General features: G+C 34.9%; 1 protein-coding gene across 4 annotated transcripts in view; it reads right to left on the minus strand.

The window, feature by feature from the left end:
- The window catches only part of FGF12 (fibroblast growth factor 12), a 589,282-nt gene that overhangs the window by 195,848 nt on the left and 371,203 nt on the right, over positions 1-22,231 (minus strand). For all 4 annotated transcript variants that reach the window (XM_008959806.4, XM_003807662.4, XM_034957907.3 and 1 more), the window contains one exon: positions 19,568-19,678. In XM_008959806.4, the coding sequence (XP_008958054.1) occupies positions 19,568-19,678 (111 nt within the window). The remainder of the gene's footprint in view (positions 1-19,567; positions 19,679-22,231) is intronic.

Here is a 22,231-nt window from a genome sequence, read left to right on the forward strand (position 1 = left end):
TTCTACATCTTTTTATAAAGTTGACTCTTGTATTTTGAAAAATGGAATAATGGAGCTGGTACTCTTGGCTTCCATAAACCAAGCTCATTGATAAAACTTCACAGAAAAAAGGTAATGGAAAAGGTAATGAAGAGAAAGTATAGTCTCTTCAACAAATGATGCTGAAAAAAACTGGGTATTCACACATGAAAGAATGAAATTGGGCCCTTATGTTATACCATACATAAAATTCACTCAAAATGGATTAAATAATTAAATGTGAGACCTAAAACTGTAAAACCCATAGGAAAAAAACATAGGGGAAAAAGTCGACATTGGCCTTAGCAATGATTTATTTCTTGGATAATGAAAAGCACAGGCAAATGAAAGCAAAAACTAGACAAGTGGGATTACATTAAACTAAAAAGCTTCTGCAGAGCAAAGGAAACAATCAACAGAATGAAAAGGCAACTTATGGAATGGGAGAAAATATTTGCAAATTGTATATCTGGTAGGGGTTCAATATCCAGAATACATGAGAAACTCCTATGACTCAAAAGGAAAAACAAAACAGATAAGCCAATTAAAAAATGGACACAGGGCTTGAACAGACATTTCTCTAGAACAACATACAAATGGCCAACAGGTATATGAAAATATACTCAACATCACTAATCATCAGATAATTATGAGCTGTTAACCTAAAATAAACACTTTCAAGTTATAAAATATTAAAGGATCACTTTGATTAATCATGCTACAGGAAAGACTGAATTATATTTCTCTCTACAAGAAATGTATAATAAAATTGTTGTCATATGGAAAGACATTCAAAAATTACATATCCATAATAATGGGAAGGAAATTTATAGACTTGCTGCTATCAGGCAATTAATTAAAATGTTGTATTATTTTCCTGAGTTGTATCATCTTTGATAGTTCTCAGCTTTTCAAAATTTAAACAGTTGTGGTATATTTTCTCAGTCTAAATACTCAATTTTGCATCTAATTTTCATTTCATTATATTTATTTTTTCGAGGGAGAACCCCACATAAGATAAGCTTTAGGACTTACAAAACCTAAATCATTCTCATATTGAAATTTAAGTGGAAGGAGAAGATGAGAGAAAGTAACAAATGAGAAAAGAAAAACTACATAGATAATATTCATTGACTGTCTATTTTTTCAGGCATCCTGCTAGGCATTTTGATATGCGAAATGTCATTTTATTATAAACTCAGTATTTGACTACTTAAAATAGCTTCATTGAACAGTATATAAAAGTCCTAACTTCTTTGAGGGGTACAAAGTGAAAAAAATTGAGAAAATGTAAAGTACCATCCTAACATTTGGAGTAGGACCTTGGCCTTAGAAAGTTGAACTCGCATACAGCACTTGTAAAAACCTGACTTAGAAGTCATTTATTCTTACCATAAATATTTATTAGGACTTACTGTATGCCAAATGCCATGCCTAGGCTAAAAAAAGAGTGATGAACATAACAGTTGTGGTCTCTAGTGAAAAGACTTTTATCTGTGAATCTTTCCGAGGTTTCCACTACTTTAAGGGCAAGTTGAAGTTACCAGAAACTTTTATTATGATCCCCAATGCCTAGCATGATATCTTGGTTTTAGAAGCTGTTATTCAATATCTGCTGAATAAATAAATGAATTAGGAGTAGTTTCTCCTTACACATGTTTATTCATAACTTTTCTCAGACATATTTTTATAATTAAGCATGTAAGAAAAAAATGGAAGATAATATGTATTACACATAGACTAAAGGAAAGCCAAAAATCCTACATGGTACAAAGTCTGAAATGGCAGAATCACGGGATGCATAGGCCTGGTAAGGGTAGGAGTATGTGTGTGTGTAGAGTGATGCAAGGTTGGAGGGAATTAAGAGGAAGGAAAGAGTTTGGGGAATCTGTTACAATTGAGATATTAAACATCTTGTCAGCAAGGTGTGGTGGCTCATGCCTGTAATCTCAGCACTTTGGGAGGCTAAGGCAGGAGAATCACTTGAGCCCAGGAGTTTGCGACTAGCCTGGGAAACACAGGGAGACTCCATCTCTGTAAAAATAAAAACAAAAACAATTTAGTCAGGTATGTGTGTGTGCCTGTGGTCCCAGCTACTTGGGAGGCTGAGGTCGGAGGATAGCCTGCACCCAGGAATTCAAGGCTGCAGTTAAGCCATGATTGCACCACTCCACTCCTGCCTGGGTAACGGGGCAGGGCATGCCTCTGTCTCAACAAAATAAAATAAAAAATAAACATCCTGTCCAATGATATTGCACCAAAAAATGTACTTTCTAAAAGTGCTATGTTTTACTCAGCTTAATTTCTACCTGTACACACCATATTATTCCAGTAAGAAAAAGGTAACAATCAATCCAAAACACATAGGAAAACAATGTGACAACCAAGAAAGTTTCAAAGAAAGAGAAGAAGAGGAAGAGAGGGAGAGAGGGAGATAGGGAGGAAGAAGGGAGGGGAGGAAGGAGAAAACAAAGCTCATTACAAATTGTCTTTGGAACATGTAAATCCAGTATCTTTCCAAGTAACTTCTAAGGACAGACTCATTGCTTGTGACGAAGAAAGGTATAAAAGAGTACAGTTGTATTTAGAAATTCTAGGTCTATTTTGTCAAATGGCCAATAAAAAAGATTCATCCTGTGACCCATTAAAAACCCATGTGGAACATACTGAGAGAGAATGGAGATATTTGGGTTTATAATCTGTGCATTTTCAACGTTAGATTTCCTTGAAAATTCAATATCATTTCCCACATCTCAAAATGTTCTCAATCAAGATATTTTATTAGAGTGTGAATAAGATCATATCTTACAAAATCTTAAATAAAAAGTTAAGTTAGTACCAGGTTATTTTCTCTTACAATAAATCCTAGTCTCTCACAATAATATCTATAATTATAATATTCATAATATTTGCAGGCCACTCAATTGGTTTTTCCTCAGTTATGAAATTAATATTTACTTCTGTTATTTATAATTTACTTAAGTCAATTATTCACCCTCCCCATTCTCAATAGGAAAATGCTATTATTGAATATACAGCAAAGGAGTGAGCTCTTAAATCTTCCAATACAAAAGTGGTTATATAAATTACGGTACAATGGAATGTTCACCCAGGCAAATTAATTATTCATTCCCTTACCCTAATTCCACAGCATTCCATACATAGCACTTATCACAATGCTTATTAATATTTATATGTTTGTCTGAGTTTCCCTGAAAACTAGGGATTCATAGAATATAACATGTTTTTGTTGTTGTTTTGCATCCAGATTGCATTTCAAAATAAAGCCTAAACAATTGTTGTTACTGAATTTAACCCTCTAAAACAGCATTTCTTACAGACATTAAAGGAAAGATGTAACCTGCCGTATTCTTTTAGCTTTTAAGTCAAGGAAATAAGTGGTCTTGGTGACTCCAAGTAATTTAATGAGGTTGCAATTTTTTGAATTTCTGCAATCAGACCTTGGCGATGACTTTGAGCAGTAGGATATAAATAACTCTCACATGCGTAGTGTTCCAATAATGGAACACTAGGCATAAATGAGTTAACCACTTTGAGTATTTCTTGGCTCTGAATGCTTCACTGGATTGTTATGAAGATCAATGAGATAATAAAAACAAGCCACTTTTTAAACCATAAAGGATACAAAGCATCACTATCAGTGTTGTCAGTGTTTTTGTTCTCGTTGTTTTCATATCTCCACATCTGGAGTTTTCATAGTAGGAGGAACATGGCTGGGTGATCATTATTCCATAGTTCAACTTAAATTTTTAAAAATGTTATGGGAGAAAAAAAAAGCATGTATTTCATCTTCTATTATTGAAGTTCCCATAAGCAAAACAACTATGTAGTTAAAATAAAACACTGTTAAGAATGTAAACATCAACATACTTTAAGTTATATTGGTTCACTGCTTTAAGTATGATGTCCTATTTTATAAGCAATTGGCCAAATAGTCTAACTGACTGATTTATTTTCTCACTGAATTTATCGACTTACAGAGCTGACTAGTGGTTTGGGACTTCAGAGACTAAAATTTTTCTTCTAAGCATTGGCTGACAGCATACACTGTGGGTTTTCAGCATAACAAAAATGAGCAGCATTGTGATCTCTTTATTTGATAAGGTAGTAGAAATATTTGCCTTAGCTCTGGTAAAAGTCCTGTCATTGACTTTTAATCCTGATAATATCATATAACCTTTCCTATGATAGTTCAAAAATGTTCAAAAATTTGCATAATTAACAAGTCAATTAAACGTGATTATTTTTTCATTAAGATGAAAAATGAGGCATATCACTATTGATAATGAAAGCAAATGCCTGTCATTACTCATTCTCTGGAGCCATTTGTCTTACACAGACTTGTCTTGGAGCCCGTCTGGTCTGAAGAATTCAGTGAACAGCACAGGTGACAGTCCATAAGATCAATGGGCAGAAACATCTTCCAAGAAATCTTTGCATGTTTTGAAGCTTTTAGATTTGCATCCTCTATAAACCTTTCATCAAAAACTATGTTGCCAAAATCAATACTATGGCCTACTAGGTTTATTCATTAATTCATCACATATATTCCAGACATTGTGCCAGGCACTTGCAATACAGTGGTAGAAAGGACAGAGATGGTACCTGCCATCATAGTAGTTAAAGTCTAAAATAGATAAAAGTAACCACATGTGTACTATGTATCCATCTTTACAGACCAGGAAACTGAGACTCAAAGATACTGTTTTCCCAAGGTTATAAAGTCAGCTAGTGAAAAAGCTAAGCTGTGAACCTAGATTCTGGTGGCTACAAAGCTGTAAAATATTGTTGCTCTTAAGATATAACATAAAATTCTAATGATAACAATTCAAGTAGTTGTGAAGAAAGTAGGAAAAACAGACTATAATAAGAAAATGTGAAAACCTTACAAGGAATGTTTTAGCCAAGTAGAACCATCCTGCTCAAAAGGTACAAAATCTTTAGTTTTTCTTAGATAAAATTACACACAGGCAACACAAGCACACTTATTTGAGTTGATTTAGATATGCTCAAAGCTTTGCACGTTGTTATCATTAATACCTAAATAAGAAAATATGACTGCCTAATTCCAAAAATATTAAGTAGATCTATAGAAATAAACATAATGTGGAAAGATTTTTTTTTTTTAGAAATTAAGGGATAAAAAAGGACTTGAAAAATAAAATGATGATTTTGTCCTTACTATTCTCTACTTCAAAATCTCTCATTCAACCCATGTCTACTATAAACTCCAGTTAGAAAATTTTTCTAAAGTATTGCATTTTACTCATTGCTCAATAACTTTCATTGGTTCCCCATTTCCTACAACATAAAGCTTACACTCCCTTAAGTGTCAGTTAAGACACTCTAAAATATGGCCCCATGATACTTTCAAATAATCTCTTTGCTTCATGCAAGCTAGTGGGTTAATTTTTCCCTAACATGGTGGGAGCTTTCTCCACTTCCTGATTTTGTGCCTCCTTACCTGAAATACAACTGTCCTAATCTTAATTTATTTATTTTGTTCCCATTCTTCAAGAATTGGGTTAAAACCAAACTTGTTGATCACTATGGCTTTTGAGGATCTGTTAGATCTCTGAAATCTGGTGATTCTTCTAATCACTTGGTAGTACCAGTGACACCTTTTGTTTTACATTAAAATGTAAAACCTTTTATGCTCTGGGAACAGCTAGAAGGCAGGAATTGTATCAGATTCATTTTTGTAACCCAGTAACTAGAACGCAGTTGGCCTTCAATATGTTGGTATTAATGAAAATAAAGCATGCATATGGCAGGCATATGTGAAAACTCAATCATTTTGTGGTAGCTGCCTGAGACAATGTCTTAAGGAGACATTTGAAGCCAGGCAACAATGAATGTTGTGAGAATTTAGTGATGTCTGCAGTGAACACAGGAAGGGGTACTTCAGCCATTGATTTGTCATTTCCCACTTGAGGGCCTCCTTTTATAATAAAAAAGCATGAAACATTCCATAAAAACAGCGATGATTTGCACCGTACTTTAAAATCAATATCTTATTGTATAACTTTGACTCAAAGTTATAATAATACAAATTTGGAATGCAAACTTTAAAAATTGAAGAAAAAAACCAACTCTCCAGAGGTAATTTAGCTTAATGGTTCACAGACTTTGCTGCATATTAAAACCTTCTGAAAAGTTTGAAAATTCTGATGTCCAGACTACACTCATAATAATTAAATAAAATTGCCTGGAATTGAAGACAAGTACTTTTTAACTCCCCAGATTATTCCAGTATGCTTCATTGTTGAAAACAATTTAATATTCAATAGTCTGGGATAGTTCTAGCAAGCTCACATGCGATACTGATTCTTTCCAAATCTTACCAGTTAATGAACCAAACCTTGCTGCTCAAAGTGTGAACAGCATCACCATCATCTGGAGCTTGTTGGAAAGGCAGAATCTCAGGCTGTATCCAAGAATTATTGAATCAAAATTTGCATTTTAACACAATTACAATGCAGTTAAAGTTTTGAGAAGTGCTGTGTGCTTGGTTCTCAAAGTGTGGTCCTCCTGCAGACTTCCTGATTCAAAAACAAAGATTTTGGAGCCATTGTTGAGAACCTGGATCTATGAGGAGCGGCTGCTGTCTACCTTTACGTCTCAGTAGGGCTTTTCTGCCCAGATCATCAGTGTCAAAGACTGGGAAGAGACCATATGTAACTGTATATTCCAACCTCTTCAGAGGGAAACTCCAAGTGCACTAGATGTTAATCTTATCTAAATTAGACTTCGATCAATTCTTCCAAAGAAAAGAAGGTTGGTCTAAGGCCTAAAAGAGTGCTGAAACTACAGATGTGGTTCAAAATGGCTTCTTACCCAATTTGTCAAAGCTCTGCTCAAGTCCTTCATTTTTTCTGAAATGGCTCTTGATCACTCTTCAGTCAGCATTGATTTCTCCTGTTGAGACTTTCCAAGGCACTTCCTTCCATAAGAGTACATTTTGATATTATTAACTTAAATCTCCTACATATTATTCCCATTTTGCGGATGAGGAACTCTGGTTTCAAAGTGTTAAACTAATTGCCCAAGTTTATCCAGCTGGCAAGTGGAGATACTCATATTAATATCCATGATTGTCTGTCCCTAAAATCAAATGGACTATTTATAACACTATCCTGCTTCCTCAAGTATGGGAAATGATCCCTGGTATATACTATAGAAACAATAAAAGTGATGTTTTCTGCTCATACCTAAGTAGGAAGGAGCAAGGAGTTCTCTTTAGGATATTTGTAAAAATTCAACTATAATACCGTGGACTGGGCTTAATAATGCTGTGCATACATAGTTTCACATAGGTATGTGTTTCAGATTCGGTCTCAATGTCAAGGGAAGCAGATGTACTAAGTGCAACCTCGCTAGATCCTGGCTGGATACCTGTTCAGTACCACTCTATCTAGGCTGCTGAATAATACATGAAAATATATATCCACATAAAGACACACACATCCTACACACCTCAAACTTCTCAAATCAGATTTATGAAATAGGCAACCAGGTTATTTAAAATCTTTAAAATTATTGTATAATGGTTTATTATCTCTAAAAGATGTTTTAATATATATTTTAAATACGTCAAACACATTGAAGAAAAATCCTTGCAAGTTCACTGTTTAGCCTGTCTAAAGTAAACCGCCATAATATTTTAGAACTAAACCACGTTGCCTTCTTAATGCCTTTTGAAAGTGTTGTCAGAAGAATGCAGAGGTATGATTTAAGAGATTGTTTATTATACACTGGGAAATATTAACCAGGAAAGATAAATTCGAGATACAGTGTAAACTGGATGAAGGCATTAACATTGGAACTAAACTTGCTGAATTCAAATCCTGGGTCTATTATTTAATATCTTTAAGGCCATGGACCAATTGTTTAACCTTCCTGTGCCTCAATTTACTCATCTTCAAAATAGAAATGATTACAGTACCTTTTATAGGGTTATCACAAGACTTAACTGAGTACAATTGTGAAAATTTTCATAGCTGTACTGAACATTTAGAAGGTGTTCAGTAAACAGTTACTATTATCTGATATGTCCCCAAGTCATAGATTAAGAAATAATGCTTGACACGTAGGTGACCATTTTATTTTCCAAATCCTTCATTCCAAATATGTAGTTCTTCTTTATGCTTCATGGTAGTATGCCCTAGAAAATGCTAATCCATATGAGTATACATTTATAATTTATACGTTATTTAGCTGGTGGCTAAAAACAGTGCTTAATCAAACCAGAGACATATAAGAAACTCCACTGCAATTCATTAAGAATACGGACAAATCTATACAACCTTGCAATCAGTAACTTATGTTGAAGACGGAGCACAGGATATGGATATAGTAGAAATGAATTCTACTTACTGTACTTAGAGCAAATCAACTCTCACTTCAGAGCCTCAAAGTAAGGTAATGAATTTCAGGAATTTTAAAGTGATCTCTAATTCTCACTCATCAAAATTTTAATACCCTTTTCCACTACTTCAAGAAACCCTCTCTTTTTAGTATCTTATTCTTAAAACACCTGAGTGTGTATTTTCTTTTTCCTGCAACATATGTTTAAATTTATACTGCTGCCCTTAGATGAATAATAAAAGCAATGACTCTCTCTCTTATGGGCAAATATACCATTTGCTTATTTTAAGAAAATGATGTCTCTATAATTGTCAACATGAATATATATATTCATGTAACATTTTGAGAATATATGTAACACTGCGAAAGTGTCTTCTTTTACTATTATTGCTATAGAATTCACTTTTCCAGACTAAGCATACTCAATTTTCTTCCTATTTTCAAAATGGAAATAATTTCCTTACTCATCCCTTGAATTCTCTTAAATCATCTGTCATTCTCAAAACAAAATGCAAGCATGGTCCCCTTAGCATTAATTTTTCAAGCTGGGCATTGTCACGCAAAGTCATATTCATTTTTGATGGGGTTGTTCTGTGAATTCACTTTCATTCATTTATTCAACAAATACTGAATACCTAATATGTGCCAGGTATTCTTTTAGGTGCTGGAGACATAGCAGTACAAAATGCGGATAAAGCTCATTGCCCCCATGAAGCTTATATTCTAATTAAATCTTTTGGTTTCAATGGTATAATGATTATACTATTGCTACTATCAATGAACTTATCCATATCCATTATCAAGGCGTTACTCATTATTAAGAATTTATTACAGGCCAACACAGAGATAAAGCAGGTATTGTCAATGCCCTTAAGTAGTTCATAACCAAAAAGAAGTCAGCCAGTCATATACACAATAAATACATACAGATGAAACAGCATAAAATCATAAGAGATGTACAGTTTGTTCAGAGAAAAAGTAGAATATACAGTTAAATCAGAAACAGGCTTCAAAGACAAAAGGCCTTTAGAGGATGGCATAATTAGTGAAAGAAATAACATAAGCAAGTATAGGATAGAATAAAAAAAGTATGGTATATATAAGTAATATTTTAGTAGTAAGAAGACATAATAAAACAAGTAGGTATATTAGATAGTGGTAAGGGTTCTAAAGATGAAAACAAAATTCAAGTAGGCAAAGGAGACTGAAATATTGAGGATAGGGACTGAGATGTATATAGATTAACTAGAAAAGATCTTTTTGAGAAAAGGCTTCCCTTTTGAGTGGAGTATGAAGATTATGAGGGATTGAGCTATTTAGACATTTGGAAGGACATTCCAGAAAGAGGGGGATAGCTGGTCCCAATGCCTTCAGGCAAGAACATGGTTGGTGTGTTTGAGGAACAGCAAGATGGCCAGTGGAAAGAAAGACGAGAGATAATATTTGAGGAGGGATGAAGGAGACAACGGGTTAGATTATATAAAACGTTATTGGTCATAGGAAAAAGGTCATTGGCTTTTACCCCGAATGATATGTGATGAAAGGGATTGAGCAAAGAAGTGAGTTTATTTCATTTTATCTTTTAACTGGGTCACTCTGGCTGCTATGTGGAAAATAGGCTGATGCGGGGAAGCTTTAAGTAAAGAGACCAGTTAGAGAGTTATTGCAAGAGTCCATACAAAGAGGATAGTAGCTTGGACTAGGGAGTGGCAATAGGGGTATTGAGAATTGCTGGAAATCTGTATACGTATACATTGAAAGTAGCAGTGAATTCACTACTGTGTTCCAATTCAATGCAAAAGCTATTGTACTATTTGCTCTTACAATTTTGCCTTCTTTTGTAATGTGTTTAAAATGAAAAGTTTCCCATTTTTCAAAGGTGAAAACAAAAATCATTGTCATCTTGTAGGCTTGCAAAATTTCAGATCTATCAGAGATACTGGATATTATCTTTTCTAAACGCTTCATTTTACAGAGTAGAAAACAAAGGATTCATTCCTCAGAGGAGAAATGAGGGGCGGGGTGAAGTAAACCAAGGAACAGAAAGTTTGTGGGACTTAAATAAGTTCACTCAGCTATTTAGAGAAAGAACCTGGACTGGAAACCAGGCTGTCTGACTCACAGCCCAAGCTACTTTGTCTTACAATCGGTGATATTTAAGGGGTTTGTACTGTTCCTTTAAAGTTCTGTTCTGTTATTTTGATTTAACAAACATTGAGTGAAAGCCACAGGTATCTCAAACTGAAAAGTCTTCAGGCCCTAGGCAGGTAAGAAGAAAATGTGGGGAAAAAAGTAGATGCATCTGTTGCTTACATACAATCATTCCCCCTTCCCAAGCATGCCAGCTAAATGAAACACATTTGTAGCTCTTTGGATTTTGGAAAATCTCCATTGCTTGGCTAAGCAGAAGGGCAAATAAGGAAGTCATACTCTAATAGGGAAAACACAAAAGCAGATAAGGAATTGCAGTATATAATGTGACTTGCGCAGCTGTAAACAAATGCATAACCCTCAAATACAGCAGAGTGAAGTGAGTGAGCGTGGGGTTCTGTATGGGGGTGACAGTTGAGACAAGATGGCTAAAGAAGACCTCACATGGACAAAAGAAACAAGAGTTGAGGAGAGTTTTGAAGGGTGAGAGTGGCTTGCCTCCTGGATAAGATTGGCAAAGACATCGCAAGCAAAATAAATTTGCATATGTAAAAGCTCCAAGACATACAAATCTGTGATACAGGCTTACCTATATCACTACATATTTTTCATATTTTTTTCTTTTTTTTTGTAATCCTCCAAACTTATATTTGATCATATATCTGTCCAGAATTGAGCCTTGACTCTCTTCAAGTAATTAATCAAAATGTAACAGATTTCACACCTGTTTAAGGTGATAGAAAGTTTGAATTTCAGTGTCTACAGACCTCTGCTTTCCCTATTATATTAGGAGTCAGATCCCCATAGAAATAGGTTTCACAGTCCCAGAACAGAGATTGCCTTCATTAGCAAATGTGAGCACTTCAAATCCAGGGGGCAGAGGAAAGATGCCAGTTGTACTTGCTGCAGTGCATCAGAATAATCTGGATGGCTTGTCAAAACACAGATTGCTGGGCCCCAGCCTCACAGTCTCTGATTCAGCATGTCTGAAGTGATGCTGGAAAATGTGTATTTCTAACAAGTTCTCAGATACATAGATGCTGCTGGTCTAGGGACTAGACATTTTATGAATCACTGACTTATTCTTCAATACCCACCAGTGTAAACACCTTCAAATTCTTCCATATAATAATAGCTGCCACTGCTAAGAATTCTATTTTTGTTAAAATGGTCACTGTGTATGAGCTCCTTGAAAACAAGGGGTCTCTCATCCCTGTTGATGAAAATAATGACAGCATATGACATTTATTAAGAACTACTGTGTTCTAGGTACTTTTAAGGAATCAAACCATTTAATCTACACAACAGCCCTATGATCTAAATATTATTATTATTGTCATTTAACAAATGAGGAAATTTAACAGAGAGGGGTTAAATAACTAATTCAAGGGCAAAGAATCTCAAGTCAGATTACTTGGACCCAAATTCTGGTTGTAGCATTTATGTGTTTAACTCTCTAGATCTTTAAACACACTTTGAGACTATCACACAGGGATTTGCAAACTGATGATTTCCTGCCTGCTGGTAACATATCTTTCAGAACAAAGGGTATTTAGGGAAATGGAGGCCGTCAATCAGTTTTTCTGAGCATACCTTTACTTCTATATCAGAAGTAAATAAAAGACTATCAAAATCTTAGTGATTCTTGGCTCCTCTAATGTTGTACTATCTGAATTTGTATAAATCAGAGAATGTTTATGTGACTTGCCCATGGCCAAAGCACTAGTCATCACACAGAGCCAAAAACAGATCAAAGACAACCTCAGTCCTCAGCTCTTTCTAGGAATACACTTGGTTAAGGAGCTCCAATAAGATTTTTAACTACTATGTATTCTGCCTAGAAATATGCCCATAAAAAGTCATAGAGTAAATAAGAAAGAATATCATTTCAAATGACTCATGTTTTGCTTTACTGACCAGAAAGATACATGGGAGCAGAAGTCTTTTTTTTTTTTTTTTGAGATGGAGTCTCGCTCTGTCACCCAGGCTGGAGTGCAGTGGCACGATCCCGGCTCACTGCAACCTCTGCCTCCTGGATTCAAGCCATTCTACTGCCTCAGCCTCCCAAGTAGCCGGGACTACAGGCGCCCGCCACCACACCCGCCTAATTTTTTATATTTTTAGTAGAGACGGGGTTTCACCGCGTTAGCCAGGATGGTCTCGATCACCTGACCTTGTGATCCGCCAGCCTCGGCCTCCCAGAGTGCTGGGATTACAGGCATGAGCCACTGTGCCCGGCTGGGAGCAGAAGTCTTATGATCAAAAATATATATAAGATCAAGAAGAAAGTGAGGAGCCAAGGCTGAAGAATCTGGAGGAGTTATCCCCTTATGATTTTATGTAAGGGGGTAAGCCATTCAAGAAAATAACTAGTGTTTGCTAAAATTTTCCACAAATATTATTTGGAGGCACTATCTTTAAAATTAAAACACAGTCAATGAAAACAAATTTCTAACAAATTTAGAACATCTGTTTAATTTTTTGTAGTACCTGCATGCCCTTGTGATAAGAAATAGATTTCCTTCATAATTTTCCTCAGCTAACCATTTGGATCATACTTCTGTTCATAGTTTAGCAATAAAAGCTTCTGCTGACTTTGGCTGTGTCTATATATTCTTGTGACTGGTGGTATCAAAACATCATATGTTTGGTATTGTATAGAAAACATAACGAATGACTAAACTTTTACATTTCCAATTGGTTTTCTGAAAATCAGACACAGAACATTTTGAAATGTTTGTTGATGCTAAACTCACAGTGAATTTAGTACGTTCATAAAATGTAATGAAAGTGTATTTGTATTCATAACTGATAAGAACATAAAGTATTAGAAGTCTAGACTGAGAGAATCTTAAGAAATAAATTCCAGATTAACTAAATATCAAATATAAGAAAAGAAAGAATACGTTACAAAAAACAAAACATAGGAGACTTTTTAAATAATTTTGGATAAATAAAGGCTTTTTAAATTGGAAAGAAAAGCTGACGGCAGAAAACCACATTTAAAATAAAACAAAAAAGAATAAAGCATGGCAAAAAAAAAATATCGGAGGCAACAGAATTAGAAAAAAAAAGGTAAATCACAACAAAGAACTGATTTTTTAAATACAGATTTCCTAAAAATAAGAAAAGACATTTCATAGAATCAGATATAGACAGACAGTTCATAGAAAAGGAAGTAAAGATCATCCTTAAACAAGTGTTCAACCTAACTCATAATTTTAAAAAAATTAAAATTTACATTTTAAGGTAACAAAGAACCAAGTTTTTTGTTTGCTTGTTTGTTTGTTTTTAGTTTTCGAGACAGAGTCTCGCTGTGTCACCCAGGCTGGAATACAGTGGCACAATCTCTGCTCACTGCAACCTCCACCTCCCTGGTTCAAGCAATTCACGTGCCTCAGGCTTCCGAGTAGCTGGAATTACATGCATGCACCACCGTGCCTGGCTAATTTTTCTTGTATTTTTAGTAGAGACGGGTTTTCACCATGCTGGCCATGGCTGGTCTAGAGCTCCCAATGTCAGGTGATCCACCCACCTCTGCCTCCCAAAGTGCTGGGATTACAGGCGTCAGCCACTGCAACCAACTAGAACCAAAAGTTTGATAACACATTTTGTTGACTAGATGATAAGGAAACACAATTTTAGAGTAAATTTGCACAATGGAGAGCAATTGGTGATATCTTTCAGAATGAAGAAAGCACATACCCTTGACCCAGCAATTCTACTTCTAGGTAACCATCCTATAAATACATTTGCATATATGAAAAATGACTTATATAGGAGGATATTCTTTATAGGATTGTTTGTATTAGCAAAATACCTAATAGGAAATTAAGTATTTAAATTATCCATTTAAATATGTATTAATATGAAAAAATCTTGCAGATATACATTTTAAGTTAAAAGAAGGTGCTGATAGATCAATATAGTAGATAGATAAAGACAGATGGATGGATGGATAGATATTGTACATGTTAATAAGTGCATAGACTATATCAGGAAAATATCAAGAATGTGCCCAGGTGGCAATGGAGGGGTGTGAATGAAAATTGCTTTTGACTGTGTCAGTGACTTCCAATGAATATCATAAACACACCCAAGGTTGAACAAAGTTTGTTTTAATAACACTCGGCAAGGAGGAAAAATACACACCAGAGCAGAACTGGGGTTTCTTGGTAAGAGGATGTAAGAAAAGATTTACAGGATTTGGGTGTGTGTCAAGTGGTTTTAAGGAGGGCTCAAATAAATGTGAATCTGCCCCAGATTGGATGCTCTAAGGATGTGGGTGTAATTCTATGGCTACTATCTTAGTAATTCTTTTCTAGAAGGCAAGAAGAACAGAGCAAGGTTAAAGCTGTGTTTAGTAAAGAAGCAGCAGCCACCCACATAATCTAGGACAGAGACATATTTGTTCATTTTGTAATTTAGGAAACATTTTTGTTTTCGTCGTGTTCAGACGTGATTACGGGGTCTTGCTTTTATCTTGACCCATCATGTCTCAGTGGCTTTGTCTAATTGCAAATGTGAAATTGTCTATATTCAACAGAAGGAGACCAAGTCTTCTTGGGAGTGTCAAGCCACCTGCTGGCTGTCAGGGACTGTTTTGCTATTTCTCAACTATACGCCCTTTTGTGCCTTTATAATTTGGTGCCACATACTTATCTTACCTATTCAAAATAATTTTTAAAAGAATATCAGGACTAAATGAGACCTTAAAAGTCACTGAGTTCTGAAACCATGCCCCTCCCACCACCACTCTGCTTCCTCCTCCCACACCAAGGGGGTTTTCTTGTAAACCTCTCCCTTTGCCTCAAGTGCCAGGACAGCATCTGCTTCAGTATCTCCAGTCTTTCCACTGTACTAACTTGTCAGGCAGCCCATTCCATATCAAATGCTCTTAATATTTTATTGTTCAGAGGTAAAGAGAACAATACCTTTGGTTATAATATCTTCATTGTTTTCTCCCTAGCATTTTTGACCTCTTCAAATGTATCTTGTGCTACGGTAACTCAGGAAACAAAATAATTAGCTTTTTAATTTTATGTAAAATATTCCTATTAATACCCTCCAAACTGCCATTGTCTTTTTTGTTCCAGTGTTCCAACACAGTTTTGTGCTTTTTATCGTTACATTTGCAGAGATTCTTATCTGTTCCTGCCGACAAATCCATTTGTGTTTTGTACTCAATTACATATAATTAGTCTTTTCTTCATGAACAAAAGAACAGGTGTCTTTATCAATTCTGTGCAATATATTATGGTAAGGTTGGTTAGACCTAATGATGTCTAGTGAACCAAACAACACATTTCTGACAGATGCTCATAGTAACAAGATTCTTTTTTCAAACAATCAACTGCTTCTACTCCTACACACACAAAGTAGAGAAAGAAAGACATTTTAACAACTTAGAGGTTTATAATTTTTCTATGAAAGAAATGAGTAGAATTTAAATCCTTCTTCGATATTTTGACTTCTAATCCCCACTCTGACAAAGTATGTGTAAAATTATTTGTTTTTATTTGATATTCTTCATTAAAATATGTGGGGAAAGTGTCAGAAGAAAGCACATTAGTTGAAAAACTGGTAACATTTTAATAAAAGCTATAGCGCTCTGTAAATAATATTCACTAGTGTCAATTTTCTGATGTTGATCAGTATGTTGTTACGTAACATGGTACCATTAGTAGAAGCTGGGTAAAAAGTATAAAGGAATTCACTTTTATTACTTTGTAATTTTTCTGAAGTCTTAAATGATTTTTTAAGTTAAAAAATATGTGGGGCCGGGCGCGGTGGCTCACGCCTGTAATCCCAGCACTTTGGGAGGCCGAGGCGGGTGGATCACCGGGTCAGGAGATCGAGACCATCCTGGCCAACGTGGTGAAACCCCATCTCTACTAAAAATACAAAAAATAACTGGGTGTGGTGGCACGTGCCTGTAACCCCAGCAACTTGGGAGGCTAAGCCGGAGAATCACTTGAACCAGGGAGTCAGAGTTTGTACTGAGCCGAGATCACACCACTATACTCCAGCCTAGTGACAGAGTGAGACTCCATCTCATAAAGAAAAAAAAAAATGTGGGTAACAGTATTTTAGCCAATGACCTACAGCCACTGAACTCCAGCCTGGGCAACAGAGCGAGATTCCGTCTCAAAAAAAAAAAAAACAACAACTTTTCTACATATTGACAGAGACGTTCATGCACCTAGTCATTCATTCATTCACTTTGTATTGAGTGCTTACTATGTATTACAGACCATTCATTCTAGGTTCTAATGATGCATGAGGCATCAATCAAAATCTTTTCACTCATGGAACATACATTCTTCTGGGAAAGAAGATCAAAAATAAATAAACAGCAACAATACATATTTCAGAAAGTGGGATATGAAAATAGAGTTCCAAGGTGAGAAGTGTAATTTTTAAAGGACTGTTAAGGAAGGCATCTTCAACACCTATAAGACAGATCTTAGCAGCACTATTTGTAATGACCTTAACATAGAAACAATGATTATACACAAAAAGGAAAATGAATAAATATGTTTGTATACATTCATACAGTGGGATATTTTACAAAAACGAAAGAAATAAAGCAAATAAATATATTACCATATACAAACCTCACAACCATAATATTGGGGATTAAAGTACATAAAATATATTTATGATAATGTTCTAACTTATAAAATATTTTAAAATATGCAAAACAATATTATGAATTAAAATTTTTTCTTAAATTAGATATATATGAGACATACAAAATTCCAGGGAGTTATTATATCTGGTAATGATGAAAAGTAAGATTCCATGAGGGAAAACACAACAAGAAGGTTAAACTATATTGATATTTTTAATTAATTTTAAAGCTAGTGGTAGGTATCCAGATAAACTTGTATTAATCTATATATTTTGTACACCTAAATGATTTTAAACACAATTTATTAAATTTATCTTAATAAAATATTAAGATAGTTTATCTTAATAAAATATTAGTTTAAATTTGGGAGTTCAGAGAATTTTTAAAAGTACTTATTTGACACAATGTGTGCCCTATGGTGTGTGTGTGTGTATGTGGGTTTGTGTGTGGTATGCAGAATGACATTATGCTAAGATATATATATGCATGGAGGAAGGTACAAATGTACACGTGGGTGTAGATTTACACTAGCAGTTCACCCAGCGTCAGCAGAGCAAGCATTGTCAATTATTTTCCTAGAAAGAGTGAAGGAAGGATTTGTCCTAGCTTGACCCCACACTTGCACTTCTACCCTTCTGTCTCTGCCCCATGATAAATGTCATGCATTTGCAAGACAGTTGGCTGGGTAAAGGTAGCATTTTGTAGATTGAATATGGCTAATCGTCTTACTTAGGGATTGATTCTATCTTCATCAATTTATAATTTTTCAATTTTTTTTAAAGTTAGATGGACGAGGCTGACAGGGATGTTGATATATCATCACCATCTCCAGCCATTAGATTTTATAGAAATAAAACCTGAGAACTAGTAATATCTTGGAGTTAGTGCAGATAAGTGACACAAATAAGTGGTTCCCTGGTTCTTGCATCTATATTTGTAGCCTCACTAAATCGACATTCAGTTACAGACGCAATAAATAAAAGTACATGGAGAGAAAAGTATCCTGATTCTTCTACACTGAGTTGAAAGCTTTAATCATTTAAAGAATGCTTTCACAAAAACACAAGCCAACAATGCAAACCAAAATCAGCCAATCAACAACTTAGCAAAAAATCTGAGAGCAAGAAAACTGAAATGAAATTCTTTATAATAAGATCTTTTATTTATTGTAAATTATATTTTAAATGTGTAATATTAACTGAACAAAGAATAACTTAGAAAGGGTGGACAAGGGCATTTTCATTCATTAGGGATTTTAAATTTTTCCTCAAATATTTCTTAATAATTCAAAAGACGTTTCACTACAAAATATCTAGCTTCCTAAATTACTTTATGCAGTTTGGTAGATTATCAGCCTGATCACAAAATTACATCCATCAGAATCACAACTTGTTGGGACAGATATCAGTGAGCATTTATTGTGTGCTCAACACTAAAGATCTAGACAAACATTAGGAAACAATATGGCACCATACATAATTTTAGAATGACATGAATTTGCCCTCAGGTATCTGTATATGATTATGCAAAATTTGAAAGATATGAGAGCTATCAATCTTGCCTCTGGAGCTTGTATTTGACATTTTTCTAGACTGCAAATTCATTTTGTCATACCTTGATGATTGCATTTAATTTTTGAACTTGTCAACTCTAAAGTTAGATCACTTAAAAACTATATCCAGAGAAATTATTATTAATCTTTGAATGCTCAGCATTTTTATTTCCTCCCCAAAATTTTTAAATTCCATTCCAGGTCTATCAGTCTTCATTATCTTCTTACTATTATATATATTTATTACATGTACCATATGTAATTATAATATTTAAATATATTTTCCTTTTAAAATCAGCAATTTTGCCTTTAACATAAAATAACATATATATATATATATATATATATATATATACACATATATGCATGTACTCAGTGTTTACCTTAAGAGGTAATTTTTGTCTGTCAGAAATTGTGTTCTAAGAAACATAGAACTTGTTCATTATTGAACTATAACTTGTTCATCACTTGGTTCCGAGATTTAAATACCATCTTGTGTTGGAAGATGTGCTTGTATTGTTCCTAGGAGTGTGTATCATCATGCTGCCTAAAAACACTGTGATGGGAGTATATTCTTGCCCATTGACCACATGGAATACCTTCAAGCCTCTTACCTTCTCTTAAGTGCATAACCTCTCTCCTATACTGTCTTTGCTGTAGGAAATCACAGCAAGAAGGATAAAGGAAAAGACACTAGCTTACTAATAGTTAAATCGTTTGAAAGGCATAGTTTGGTAAGGCAGCTTAGCAATGCTTTAAGTATAAGATACACTGGGCCCTACATTTGATTTGTAATCAGATTGTAAGAAGCTAATGTTTCTTACTGTAGTCGCTGTTTTCGTCCTTGGTCCCATCAATGGTACCATCTGGGTGCATCTGCAGGAAGTATCCCTGCTGGCTGAATAACCTTGTCACAATCCCTTTGAGCTGGGGTTCTGCAAAACAAAATAATTATTCAAATTTTTATTTGGCTTATACAAATGCACACTTACAGATTGTTAAAAACATCCTGTAGGTAAATACGTAAATGCCAATAGCTTAAATATTGAATTATGTATTTGGGAGTTGGGTGTTTCAGTAACATATCTATGCTTTTTTTTTTCCATTTAGAGGTAGAGCTTTAACACTTTTAGCAGTAAACTAAATGCAAATAAATAAAAGCTAATTATGATTAGGAAAACACAGAGACATGCTAAAAAGTGAATTATTTTCCTCCTTTGTGCATCTGGTGTCTGACTACAAGATTTCACCAACTTTATAGTCCCATTCCAGAATTATTGTTTAGGCCAAAATGCCTCTGTAATTTCTAAGTTTCTAGTAGCCATAACCAGGTCCATAAGACTTCTATCTCTGCAGGATGTCAGCTCTCCATCAGAAGTTCCTGGGTTTTGAATTTGTGATCAAGTTCAGCCAGAAAGAATAGTTTGGAGAAGAACCACAGACAACAGCAGAAACTTCCACGGCCATGAGATGTCACTGGCAAATATGTGGAAATGCAAATTTCACCTTCACTAAATACTTCATCAGAGAGGAGCCTCAGTGTTCCAAAGTTCATTTCTCCAGTATAAAAAAAAAAAAAAATCAAGTCATACATATTTATCTAAGTATTTCAAACCAGAATTGCTCATCTTTTAAAAACCCTCTAAACACAAATACTTTCAAACTAACCTTTGTATAACACATTTGAATTTTTGTGCATCAGCTAATATAAATATTTAAAGCCTTCTCATTGCAGTGCTGGCTGCCAGCAACAATCTATTTCCCACCGCATCACCATTTTTGTCTCTATTGTTGAGCAAAAATGAAGTATTCTAGTGCCCTTATAGCTCTAATTATTTCATTAAAATGAGGAGAAAAAGAAATATGCTGCTTCTGGTGATAAAAATGGAGGCAAAGATGGAAATCATATGATTGCTGAAGTAACAACATGGTATCCTCAGAAGGACAATCGCTGAATTTAAGCTAGTCAGCTTCATCCTTCATCCATTTATTCAACTAATGTTTACCAAGAATGTCTTTTTTCTGCCAAGCAATATGGCAGGCACTGTGTGTTACACTGAATGCATTATTGATATTTAGGTCTAAAAGAATTCTAGTTAAGCATTTAATGTGATTAATTCTTTGAGAATTGGCCTACACCCTATAACAAGTGTCTGCGGTTGGGACTTTTGCACATGTGACTTGATCACATTCGCATTATTTGGGAATATGGGGCAATGCCTCTATCAACACATCTTTTTCAAAGCAGTCCTACGAAGCAAAAGAGATGTCAAGAAAATTGGGAATGAGGAAGCAGACTAATGAGCAAAGAACTGAACTGGAAATTAGGTATTCTAATTAATAGATATGTATTACCTTTATGAGTTAAATAAATTCAGTTTTTTTAAATTTGTGAACCTCAATGTCCTCATCAATAAAAATCTGGAAGTTAAACTGAATGGTTGTTTGTTCCTTCATAGGAGTCTCTATTCACTTTGAGCACATTAGAATCCTCTGCCTTGAATGGTGTCAGAAATAGAAGAATGGATTTGTCTTCAATGCATTTCCTCCATAGGCTCATCTAATCCCACAACTATGGACAAGTCAGGGACACACATGGCTAGCTAACATCACTGCAAATAACTCTCTCTTTTTTTTTTAATTATACTTTTAGTTCTAGGGTACATGAGCACAACGTGCAAGTTTGTTACATATGTATACATGTGCCATGCTGGTTGGCTGCACCCATTAACTCGTCATTTACATTAGGTATTTCTCCTAATGCTATCCCTCCCCCATCCCTCCACCCCACGACAGTCCCAGGTGTGTGATGTTCTCCACCCTGTGTCCAAATGTTCTCATTGTTCAATTTCCACCTATGAGTGAGAACACGCAGTGTTTGGTTTTCTGTCCTTGCTGCAAACAACTCTCTGTGTGCCTCTGCCTTTGGCTACCTGGCTGACAGGCAGCTTCTAATGTGGTAGACTCACCTATAGATTTGAACCTCAAATGCTGTGTGGCCCCGATCAACTCATCTAACATCTGAGTTTCAAGTTTTTGCATCTATATAGTAAGATTTTTTTAAAGTCCTACTCTATAATCCTTGCAAATTTTAAATGAATAATGACCGAGTACAAACTAGAAAACCCATAAAATATACATCCTAATTAAAGTCTAATGTTTCAACTATGAAAATCAAGGACACGGTATAAGGGAGGTAAAAGAAGCATTCTGAGAAAAGAGTATGTCTCCAGCTTCTGCTTTAGTAAACATTAACTGAGCTTGTAAAGTCACTAAAGTAAACAGTGGGCTAAAAGTACAGGATATAAAACAATAGAAGGGACGAAGAGGGCAACTGTCTTACAATTCACACTGTATTTCTAATAAGCTTGATAAAGTCACTTTAAGAAGTCACCACATGTTCTCACTCATAGGTGGGAATTGAACAATGAGAACACTTGGACACAGGAAGGGGAACATCACACACCGGGGCCTGTTGTGGGGTAGGG

This window comes from Pan paniscus, chromosome 2 (assembly GCF_029289425.2).
Source record: "Pan paniscus chromosome 2, NHGRI_mPanPan1-v2.0_pri, whole genome shotgun sequence".
In the NCBI taxonomy this organism is placed as follows: domain Eukaryota; kingdom Metazoa; phylum Chordata; class Mammalia; order Primates; family Hominidae; genus Pan; species Pan paniscus.